At 38.6% G+C, this 12,565-nt stretch overlaps 1 protein-coding gene across 1 annotated transcript in view; it reads right to left on the reverse strand.

The window, feature by feature from the left end:
* Positions 1-3,091: 3,091 nt before the first annotated feature.
* Positions 3,092-12,565, reverse strand: part of SMC6 (structural maintenance of chromosomes 6) — a 74,994-nt gene continuing 65,520 nt past the window's right edge. Inside the window, exons 24-27 of the mRNA XM_010840507.1 lie at positions 10,825-10,930; positions 9,114-9,266; positions 5,661-5,758; positions 3,092-4,826 (exon numbers count right to left, since the gene is read on the reverse strand). Of these exons, the coding sequence (XP_010838809.1) occupies positions 4,712-4,826; positions 5,661-5,758; positions 9,114-9,266; positions 10,825-10,930 (472 nt within the window). The 3' untranslated portion in view covers positions 3,092-4,711. The remainder of the gene's footprint in view (positions 4,827-5,660; positions 5,759-9,113; positions 9,267-10,824; positions 10,931-12,565) is intronic.

Consider the following 12,565-nt stretch of genomic DNA (forward strand, 5'->3'; position numbering starts at 1 on the left):
CACCTGACCTGCCTCTTGAGAAACCTATATGCAGGTCAGGAAGCAACAGTTAGAACTGGACATGGAACAACAGACTGATTCCAAATAGGAAAAGGAGTACATCAAGGCTGTATATTGTCACCCTGCTTATTTAACTTCTATGCAGAGTACATCATGAGAAACGCTGGGCTGGAGGAAGTACAAGCTGGAATCAAGATTGCCGGGATAAATATCAATCACCTCAGATATGTAGATGACACCACCCTTATGGCAGAAAGTGAAGAGGAACTAAAGAGCCTCTTGATGAAAATGAAAGAGGAGAGTGAAAAAGTTGGCTTAAAGCTCAACATTCAGAAAATGAAGATCATGGCATCTGGTCCCATCACTTGATGGGAAATAGATGGGGAAACAGTGGAAACAGTGTCAGACTTTATTTTTCTGGGCTCCAAAATCACTGCAGATGGTGACTGCAGCCATGAAATTAAGACACTTACTCCTTGGAAGGAAAGTTATGACCTAGAACCTAGATGGCATATTCAAAAGCAGAGACATTACTTTACCAACCAAGGTCCATCCAGTCAAGGCTATGGTTTTTCCTGTGGTCATGTATGGATGCGAGAGTTGAACTGTGAAGAAAGCTGAGCTCTGAAGAATTGATGCTTTTGAACTGTGGTGTTGGAGAAGACTCTTGAGAGTCCCTTGGACTGCAAGGAGATCCAACCAGTCCATTCTAAAGAAGATCAGCCCTGGGTGTTCTTTGGAAGGGCTGATGCTAAAGCTGAAACTCCAGTACTTTGGCCACCTCATGCGAAGAGTTGACTCATTGGAAAAGACTCTGATGCTGGGAGGGATTGGGGGCAGGGGGAGAAGGGGACGACAGAGGATGAGATGGCTGGATGGCATCACTGACTCGATGGACGTTGAGTCTGAGTGAACTCCGGGAGTTGGTGATGGACAGAGAGGCCTGGCGTGCTGCAATTCATGGGGTCACAGAGAGTTGGACACGACTGAGCGACTGAACTGAACTCCCGCATTGTTCAAGGGTCAACAGTATTCTCATCAGCAAGTCCCACTGCCTCTGAACTTCAAATCCGAATGCTTCTATCCTCATTATCTGGTCCAAGTCACCCCTGTGACCTCTCACCTGGATCATGGCAGAAGCCTCCAGATTGTTTGCTCTTTCCATGTTGGCCCAAACTCCTAACTCCTTCTAACTCCTGTCATAGGTGGAGAGATTCTTTGAAAATGATCTCCAGACTAGGTCTGAAAACCTGCCCAGGACCTCAAACCATATTACTTGTCTGCCTATGAACTTCATTCCTTACACTCACTAAGTTCTGGCCTTGAGATCTTGAAATGTGAAGTTCATTCTCGCACTAAGTAAGGCCTTTGCACTCATCTTCACCTCGAAGTGTCAACCCTACATCCATCTTTCCATGGCTCTTCTCTTACTTCAGACCTCTGCTTAAATATCAGCTTCTGCCAAGTCTTTTCCTAACACTCCATCCAAAACACCTCTCCTCTCCATCTTAACTCCTTACCCTATTATTATTCATAGCAATGACCATACCCTGAAATAACATGTGGTACTATTTCTCTAGCTAGACTTTAAGCTCCATGAAGGTAGATTTTGTATTATAGTAGGATTACCAGTGCTTAAAATAGTCCCTAGCACATGGTATTGATATTATATAAAATTAAGAAAATTTCATTTGCCAACTCAAAGAAACAACTAATTTATATTCACTCTTTAAAGAACAAAACTCCTTAAAGATAATAACAAAAAAATATTTTGATATACCTTCAAGCCCCCAGGTACTTAGTTCAAAATCATGAAATATCAGTAACTTTCAGAGCTACAAGTTTCAAACCTATTCTGAAAATCTGAGTGATGCAAAGTACAGGCCTCTATGTAGATGAATAAAGTAAAAAATCTAACCAGATAACTATTGACTCAGGACATAATTTGTACCACATGTAATTCGTATTCAGGAAATTTTCTAATCAGGCACTCTGGATCACTTGATGTTCATCACAGTCAGCAACAATTCTGATCCAGGTTTTGAGTTACAGGCAATACTTTCTTAGGCAGAACTCCAAATAAAAATTTAGATCTCCATATAAAACATGTAGATCTCCACATAAAACAGCCTAGACATTTTGAAGACATGCAAAAAGGCATCAGGTGATGGGAAGAAGGGAGAAGGGAAAATACTTAAGAATGTGATCCCTGAATCTCTAGGATTGATCATCAGTATGAGAAACACTATTACTTACATCTTGGTTTACTTGAGAATGATTTTAATCATAGTTCAGTTGGTAAAGAATCCGCCTGCAATGCAGGAGACTGCAGTTCAATTCCTGGGTTGGGAAGATCTGCTGGAGAAGGGATAGGTTATCTACTCCAGTATTCTTGGGCTTCCCTTGTGGCTCAGCTGGTAAGGAATCCGACTGCAATGTGGGTGACCTGGGTTCAATCCCTGGGTTGGGAAGATCCCCTGGAGAAGGGAAAGGCTACCCACTCGGGTATTCTGGCTTGGAGAATTCCATGGACTGTACAGTCCATGGCCTCACAGAGTTGGACACAACTGAGCAACTTTCACCCCAAAATTCTGAGAAGGTAGGATTTAAAAGCCCAAGGAAGCATTTCTTCCTTGTTTCCCAAGACTTTATGACTCGGTTCAGTCATAGGTGCCCTGATGATAAATCAGGAGTGGAAGAGTCATCTGTATGAGGCATTCAAGTCAGTATTCACAAAGAGGCTTGATTTTGTCAATTACAGTATCTTCCCCAATTCACAGAAACATGACTTTGAATATATATAAAGTCTTATTTTTAGAAGTTACACATATTTTAAAGAAGCAATTTCTTTTTATTCTAATTAATATTATCATTAATTAGAATATTAATTGAAAATATAAAATATTTTCACTTATGATAGTTGAAACCAAAACTCTGTAAGGCCAAAGCAATGAAAAATCTTCAGCTCAACAAGAGATGCCTGGATACCTGAGGAGTTTTCCCATTTTGTATTAAGAACCATAACGTTAAAAAATGACCACAAAAACTCAGACACTGAAGCTGTGTAGATGATAACAGTTTATGCATTTGGTATATTCTACTTTTTTTTTTATTTGAAAAAGCACATGTATGTTAAAATAGTTTTGATACAAATGAATTATAAATGTAACTTTAAAAAAATCAGACTTTGTCTTGGAAGTGGGGGATGTTTAAAACATTCAGCATGTTTCCTCTTTCTGCAAATTCTTAGATTACAAAAGCACAGTTTTGGACTTCTCATTTACCAATTGATCTCTGCTTAGGACTACATTCGACTCCCTCCCCTCACCCAAAACAAAATCCAATTTTTCTCAGTAACTACAGAAGTGTCGCTGCTTTTAAAATACTGCCTTGTTCTTAAAATACTTCCTTTTAACTTCATAAATATTTACTGCTAGCAATAGAGGGAATTCTTGTTGGATATGCACGTATTTTTAAAAAGGTTAGCAGTAATCCTAGTATCAAACGTAAGAATACAAACAGGCGTTCTACTCATGTTTTCTTTAAAAAAAAAAAAAAAGCGTTCATAAACACAATTGCTTACAACAGGCTGTTATTTTATCATTCTAAGCAGCACACTTCTTAACAACTCTAAATCAGGATGTGTCTCACGACTGACACCCGCTCCACCCCACCCCGCCCCCAGCAGCCAGTCCTTTGACTTTTGGTCGCTTCTCTGCTCCAGGGGGAGCTGCCTGCGGCTGTTTCCCCAGCCCTTCTTCTCAGCATGGTCTGCAGAGTCCCTCTGACCTGCATCCTCTCAGCAAAGCCAGAGCTCAAGAGACTTTGGACTGCAAACCAAGGGACTCTAAAGAGAGCAAGCACACTGCAAGTCAGGGGGCACAAGTGGGTTGTAACCCGGTTCCGACACAGATTGGACACTTAGCTGAGCAGCTGATGGTCAAGGACTAAGGGAAAGGCACTGTGTCAGAGTTGGCAGTGCTTTAGTGCTCTGAGAAAGTGCCTTAATAGCATATTAAATGTGATGAAACACAGTAATTAAAACTATAGTCCAGATCTGTAATCGTAGCTCCAGGATTAACAATGACCTATGCGGAGGCCTGGCGTGCTGCGATTCATGGGGTCGCAAAGAGTCGGACACGACTGAGCGACTGAACTGAACTGAACTGATGCAGTGGTTGTGACCAAGGTTTCTATGGTCCTGTGTAGGTCCTTCCTCGTTAATAAGCACAAAACAGACAATAAATCTACTGGAAGCTGGTCCCTGCCCACAGCCCTACCCCCTGCCATGAGAATAATGTAATATCCTGGAAAAGCAAAACTAAATATAATCAGATGCTCAAATGTTTATTTTAATTCTTACAAAATACTATAGAAATGAACCCAAACTTAACAGATATGTACATGTACATATGTACAAAATTTGAAACTTCTGAAAAAGAATCTATAAAAGTAGATGGTTAAAATAATAAACAAAAAGATTTAAAACCAGTACTATGAAATTGGGTTTTCTCAAAGTAAGATAACTGTTAATTTTAAATCGCTGGTTGTAGCTGGTCTTATTTACATGTTTTGTAATACATAATGTCAGATACATAAAGGAGCTTCTTTTACTTTAGAATACCTTGTTTCATTTTACTTTAAATAGTCCTGGATGCTTTTCCCCTTTACATGTCTTTCAACATGAGGACATGGCGTATTAAGTCACAAATCAACTCCGGTCGTCGTCGTCTTCTTGAGATACAGGTCGGAAAGGCAATGTAGTTTGTCCTCTTTCAGGATCAGACATTCGAAGAATTCTAATCAGTTTACTTGATGGAAGTGAACTAAAAGAAGCAAAATTAATTACTCCAATTTCCAAGTAAACTTTTTCATATTAAAAAAAATTCTAATACTACCTCATGAAAATATAAGTCAAATGGCTGCTAATGGGGGAGGGGATATAAGTCTGATATCTGAAATTCTAGGAGAAATATAATTTACAAGAAGGAAATAAATTTTCATTTTCAAAAATTAACTTCCTGATTAATGGCATGAGTTTTCACTTTGGAGGAAAAAGAAAATGAAGGAGATTTATATAACATCTAACTCTCTTACTCTTCTTATCTCGCCAGGAAGGAGTCACCTGAATATTTCCTGTCATAAACTTAAACCCCCAAATGATCAAGTGACCACTTTAGAGAAAGAATATCAACTTTAAGTGACACAGAGCCTGACACCATGCAGGTACCTAATAAATGCTGATTGATAGCAAAGTAGTATTCTTTATTTAGAAAGACTTGTAAGTCACCAGAATAAGATTCAAGATTACGGAGACTATGAATTATTTCTTTCGTCTAACTAAGTTACTAAAATTACTTTATATTAGTTGGTTCCTGATTACCACAGAAGAGCAGACTCAAGACAGAAATACTAAAAAGTAAATATTCACATTCAAATAAAACCTCCTCTATTATGGAAGGAAGCTAACACAAACAGTATTTTAAATATCTAATACGGAAAAACTACCTTCAATCTCTGGAATAAGTTTAGGGGTTTGTTTTTATTGATCACTTATGCATTTGCATTAAAAAATTAAGAATATAAAGGATTTCTTACTTCCTTTTATATACTTGACATATATATACATATACGTATTCATAGAAGAAATTTTAAGTTACCTCATGCTTTGAGGGGTAAGCAGGATAAACTGTCTGAAGCGCTGGGAATCTGCCATCTTGAGTATCATGTCCATTGCAATCCTCCGGTTAACCATATCCTGGAGAACAGACACAGCAGTTAGAGCTGCTGCTGTGTCAATTATGTTCTTGGGGAAGCAGCCTTGGATTTTACACACCCTTGGATTTTTATCCAAGGATCATCCATTATCTACAATGTCAAGCAACTCTTACATACTGTGAAACCCAGTATCTAAATTATTAGGGAAAATAACTTTCAGGAATTTCTATAGTCTAAGTATTTTTAAGTATAGCTCCTTGCCTCCCATACAGTTAACAATTAAAATAATCAGAAAATAGTCAAAATTAGCTGTTGCAAAGTGAATCTAATTTCAACAGTAATAGTTAGGAGAATGGTACCAAAAGTGACCAGATTCAAACTTATTAAATCTCTTAAATCTTCCCTCAATGATTAAGGTGTTTTAAAAACTCTGTTCTTATCACCTTCTACAATTTGTACAATAGTAATAAGTTCGAATTTATAGACTAACTTCTCAACTGAATCATTAAAATAAGTTAAACAGCACATCAGTGTATAGGGAAAAAATGCCTGTTTATATACAATAGGTTGTGAAACTAAATGAATTAAACTTTGTATTTACATCTTCTGAGTTAAATAATAAAAAATGATAAAAATGGAAGTATCTCTCCCCTTCCATGAAAACTCCACAAATATGAAAACACAAGCAAATGAAACCACACGTGGCCATACAGTATGGTGGTCTAGAACCTGGACTATGGAGGGCAGACAACGGCCCAGCATCCTGGCTATACTGCTCAGTGGCTCTTTTTCTAGAAATTCTTCCATTGGCAGATCTGTAGTCTAACTTAAGGTGCAAAAGTAACCAGGGCTTGCCCAAACTGAATACTGTCCTTTCAAAACAATGCCTGGAGGGAAGTCTATCGTTTAATAACAAAGCTGCCAATGCACCAAGAAATATTTATTCATTTCGTTTAGACTGGTTCTCCAAACTTGGGTACATTTTTCTGAATAATTTCAACAAGGCAAAATGTCATTCCGATTAAAAACCTCTAAGTCTCTGAATGAGAAAGAAATATTCAGAATTAAATATGAAAAATAATATGTGTGGTAAGACTGCATAATGGCATTTTGGCAAAAATACTGTATGGAAAGAGCAATCGTCATCTATGATTTGTGAATCAGCTTTGAATCCAAATCTCAAAGGAATTTCTTAATCTTCAGGAATGAGAGCACAGGAAAAAACCCACTGAAGTGGTTTGCAAATATGAATTCTGATTTGCAAATAAGCATTTTCTAAAATCCTAATTATGTACTAGGCATTAAGAGGTAGAAATATGATTAAGACATGGTTGATAACTTAAAAAATAATTCGGTGAGTGATTCAGACATGAAAATAGGAGAATGCAACAAAATGAAAGCTAAATAAATATAATACATAATAATAAAATGTGTATAATATATTGAATATTATACAGTAGTAGTGTTCAGTTCTGTCTCTTCTTTTTTTGGTGATCCCATGGACTATAGTCCACTAGGCTCTTTTGCCCATGGAATTTTCCAGGCAAGAATACTGTAGTGGGGTGCCATTTCTTACTCCAGGGGATGCTCCCAACCCATAGATCAAACCTCTGTTGCTAGCGTCTCCTGCACTGCCAGGCAGATTCTCTACCACTAGCACCACGTGGGTGAACATTATATACTATAAAATATAAAAATATACAATTGCATGAGTTGATATAAAGTGGTGCTGAGGAAACTGAGAAGTCCCTAATCCTGTCTGCAGGGTGGCGGTATGGAGCTACATAAAGATGACATCCAAACCAAGTCTTGAAAGATGAGTCAGAGTGTGACATACAAGGAAGAAGGGCACAGTGTTTGGAAAATCACAAACAGCTTAGTCCAGCTGAAAAAGTAGATGGATACAGTACCATAAAGGGTCTCAAAGTCACCCTACAGAATTAAACCAAAGACTTTTAAACAAGGGAGTGACCACAATTAGATTTATTTTAGAAACAGAAACCTGGCAAGATGGTGAGGAGAAAGTGAGAAGGAACAGGATTAAAGTCTGGAAGTCTGGACAAGGAACAAAACAATGAGCAAGAGCTGAGGACAGAAGAGGTGACAGAGGCAGCAGAGGCTAGGGAGAAATCATAGAAGAGGAGACAGAGGTCAGACTTAATGTGTAACAAGGAAAGAAGAATCACAGATAAATCACTGGTGTTGCAGTCAGGTGTTGGGTTGGTAATGGCAATTTGTGAATAATCAAAGAAAGGAACTCAAGAAAAGAAAAGCTTTGAGTGGAAAACCAATTCAGTCTCAGACATGCTGAGTTTGGGATGTAGGTTGTTCACTAGATGAGGTCTCACAGGGGGCAAGAGAGATGTTAGACGAGATGCTTAGATTTGGTAGGAATCCAATGTAGGAGAATCCTGTGGACAGAGGAGCCTGGAGGGCTGCTGTCCATAGGGTTGCACAGAGTCAGACACGACTGAAGCGACTTAGTAGCAACAGTAGCAAATGTAGGTACCAGACTGTGGACTGTGTGTGTGTGTGACAGGTGGGGGAGTAGGCAGAACATGATATCCAGGGAAACTTACACCACTGTAAAAAACAAAGAAGACCTTAAACATTTAAGGGCACGTGAGCTGGAGTGGTGGGGACAGACTGGCACGTTGAGAACAAAGAGGTGTGGAAACCCGTAAGAAGACACAGCTCAAGAGATGGAGGCTCAGTCTGTGGTACAAATACTTCAAAGAATTAACGTTCATTTATGATCCTTGCTAAACAAGTTTCGCTGCAGTACTGCAGTCCAAACTCAGATTGCAGTGGGTTTAGTGAATGAAGGATGAACAGCTGAAGTGAGAGGCTTACGATGTGCCTGAACCACAGTGAGGCAGACCTCACTGGAGCCTCACTCTAACCCTGTGAGGGAGGAAAGGCTAGGGATCTTATTTTATAGATGAAGAAACTGAGGCCTGAAGAGGACAGATACTGAGTCCACAGTCACCTGAGTAACTGGTGACAGAGGCAGGCCTCAATGTTAAGTTTTTTAACTTCAAAGTCCAATGTTCTTGCTCCTCACATTACAGAGGTTGTTCTTTTGAAAAGTGTGGCTGAACAGGAAAGGAGACAACAGTGGTGTGAGGGTCACAGCAAGGGTGGTGAACTGCTTATCATAATAAACGAGGGAAAAGAGCACAAGTCCAGGATGGGGCCAGGCAGTGTGGTGTGTTAGTAAGGGAAGGAACAGGGATTCTTTAGCTCTTCCCTACCAGTCATCACAGACAGAACTGACAGAGCAGGATCTTTTCTGTTGAGAAGAACTAACAAACGAATAGTTTCCTTTCAAAATACACATTTCAAACCACCACCAAAAAAAGAGAAAAACTCGAGAATTTAAAAGTTAACACTACCATGTAGACATCAAACTCATCCAGGCATCTGAAAGGAGATTCAGCGATGGACCACAGAGAAAGAATGAAGCAAACCGTGGAAAACGAACGTTCACCGCCAGATAAGGCCCGCATGTCATTGAAAGCGGCTTTGTTTCCTTCTCCAGGCTGAACCTTGAAGGAGGTAACAAAAGACAAAATGCAGAAAAAAGTCAGATTAACTTCTTTACAGAAGTGGTTGGCTACCATTTTAAAAAGGATGAATTTATAGTAAAAATGAAGATGAGCAACAAAATCAGTCAGTGACTTGGAAATGACATCTATTCCATTTAAAATATTTTAAGTAAAAATATAAGCTGTATAACAGCGGCTTCTGTTTTACTGCGAGAAATCTAATTGAAAACATTTTCTCCCCTTAACCAGGTCTAACATACCAAAATTCTAAAAGCTTAATAAGAGTACTAATATTAGGGAAATGAAAACCGTTATTGCCTCCACCTAGTTTCATTGAGATAAAACTAACATTTAACATTGCATAACTTTGAGGTATAGGACATGACACAAACATATACATTGCAAAATGATTATCACCACAATAAAGTGAACATGTCCATTAACTCACATGGTTGCCTTTTTTTTTTTTTCTTTCAGCGGTGAGAATTTTTGAGATCTACTGTTTGAGCAACTTTCAAATATACATACAGTATAAGTACTGGCATAAAAATAGACAAATAGACCAATGGAATAGAATTTGAGAGCCCTGAAATAAACCCATGCAAATACAGAAAACTAATATTTGATAAAGAAGCCAAGAATATACAATTCAAGAACATACAATTCAGTTCCACTGGTCTGTATGTCTATTTTGGTTACTGTTTTGGTTACTACATATTTGCAACACAGCCTGAAATCAGGAAATGTGATGCTTTCAGACTGTTCTTTCTTCTCCAGATTGCTTTAACTACTGTCTTATCTGGTTCCATTCAAGTTTTATGACTGTTTTTTTCTCTTTGTGAACACTGCCTTTGGAATTTAGATAGGGATCGCACTGAATCTATAGACAGCTTTGGATGGTAGAGACATTTTAACAATATCAACTCTTCTGATTCACGTATAAAGGTTATCTTTCCATTTATTTGTGTCTCTGCCAATTTCTTTCGTCAGTGTCTTATACTTTTCACTGTATAGAGCTTTCACTTCTTTGGTTAATTTATTCCTAGGTATTTTATTGTTTTTGATGCTACTGTTAACCAGATTGTCGTTTCTTTTTGTCAAATATTTCTAAGTGCCAAGAAATAGTTGTTTTTACTTTTGTTACTTGATTTCTAGTGACATCTAGTGGTTAAACTGCTTTTGAAAATAATTACAGATTTTCTATAATCTCCCACAAAATTTAACATGCTGTATGAATTTTAAAAAGGAGCCAGTGGAGTGAGAAAAGATGGTAAACATTTACCACTGAAAACAAAAGTCCTTAATTATCACCATAAGAAAATAATCTGGTTGTCCGCAGGGGGGAAGGGAAAGAGCTACAACAGCAGCTTTAGTCAGTAGAATTAATTTAATTTTCAACACTTTGGTAAAAACTATCTTTAACTTAAAAATAAGTTCTTTTGTTTCCTATGACAACAGATCAACTTATCATCAAAAGAAATGAAGCCCCCCGCCCAGAAAAAGAAATGAAGCAGGTTATCCTCCTAATGACTAACATGGAAAGAGTTAAGATACTTACTGATATAGTAAGAGTTTCATTCTTGTGGTCAAAATTCATTTTTCCACAATACGCCCGCTGAGATAATAAGTTGTCAAAGTACAATTTACATCGTAAAGTCAAACACCTTAAAAAAAGACATTGGGCACATTAAAAAGTTTACAAAGTTTTAGAGAACTGTAGATTCAGCATGAGCTTTAAACCAGCATGTAAGACCAGATGAAAATACGCCAGGGTGTTAACACTGTGCCCGTTTAAATAGGTAAAATTTTAGGTGATTTTGTCCTTGTCTTTATATTTATGTCTCCATATTTTTATCAATTCATTTTATAATAAACAAAACATCTATAAGATGAATAAAAATGTCCCACACAGAATAAAATCCATTGTATTACAGGCAGTCCATATGAATGTATCAATCAACTAATTTATACAAAATATCACCCTAACACAGAAGACATAAATCATGCCCTTGAGAGGATTAAACTTTAGCAGTGTTAAGATAGTGGTAAATGGCCTATTCATTAGCTTGTCTCCTCCTAACTTTATAGTAGCAAAAATGGCGAGGGCAATCTCTCAGTCATGTATCTGCAGTACCTTACACACTGCCTCACACAATACAAACTCCATTTATTTATCAGATGGCATCCTGCTGTCAGGGAGACCTTTCCCTTCTTCCTCAATTATTTATTTATTTACATTCTTTTTATAAGGATGCAGTCAGATTGCTATTTTATTCACTGGGTTATCATTCATTTGTTGTTGCTAAGTTGTGTCCAACTTTTTGTGACCACGTGGACTGTAGCCTGCCAGGCTCCTCTGTTCATGGGACTTTCCAGGCAAGAATACTGGAGTGGGTTGCCATTTCTTTCTCTGGGGGATCTTCCTAACCCAGGGATCGAACTTGAGTCTCCTGCACTGGCAGGTGGATTCCTTACCATACAGCCACCAAGGAACCCCCACCATCTATTACTGTTCTTGTTTATTGTGGTCCTCAAATTGTCCCACAGTTTGCCAGTGGGAGCCTCTTTCAAGATGCCTATGTCCTTTCATCATGACTCTACATTTTGGGGAGCACTTCCTTACATTTCTGGCATCTATACCTTCCCTGCTCAGCTCCATATTATTAACCACTTCTCCATGGAGCCTTGATTCCTTTTGGTGGGGAGTGTTAATTAGAAAATAAAATCTGGGTGATAGGCAACTGGCTATTTTTCCTAAAGTCTTTGTTCCTAAAGAACTTAAGACTCCTTTCTTTAGAAAAACTGTATTTTATTCTTTTCCCTCCCAATTCCCTTCCTAGTTTCAGTTCAGTCGCTCAGTTGTGTCCGACTCTTTGCAACTTCATGAACTGCAGCACGCCAGGCCTCCCTGTCCATCACCAACTCCCGGATTTCACTGAGACTCATGTCCATCGAGACAGTGATGCCATCCAGCCATCTCATCCTCTGTCATCCCCTTCTCCTCCTGCCTTCAATATTTCCCAGCATCAGGGTCTTTTTCAATGAGTCAACTCTTCGCATGAGGTGGCCAAGGTACTGGAGTTTCAGCTTCGGCATCATTCCCTCCAAAGAAATCCCAGGGCTGATCTCCTTCAGAATGGACTGGTTGGATCTCCTTGCAGTCCAAGGGACTCTCAAGAGTCTTCTCCAACACTACAGTTCAAAAGCATCAATTCTTTGGCGCTCAGCCTTCTTCACAGTCCAACTCTCACATCCATACATGACCACAGGAAAAACCATAGCCTTGACTAGATGGACCT

The sequence above is a fragment of the Bison bison genome, unplaced genomic scaffold (genome assembly GCF_000754665.1).
Source record: "Bison bison bison isolate TAMUID 2011002044 unplaced genomic scaffold, Bison_UMD1.0 scf7180017864145, whole genome shotgun sequence".
Classification (NCBI taxonomy): domain Eukaryota; kingdom Metazoa; phylum Chordata; class Mammalia; order Artiodactyla; family Bovidae; genus Bison; species Bison bison.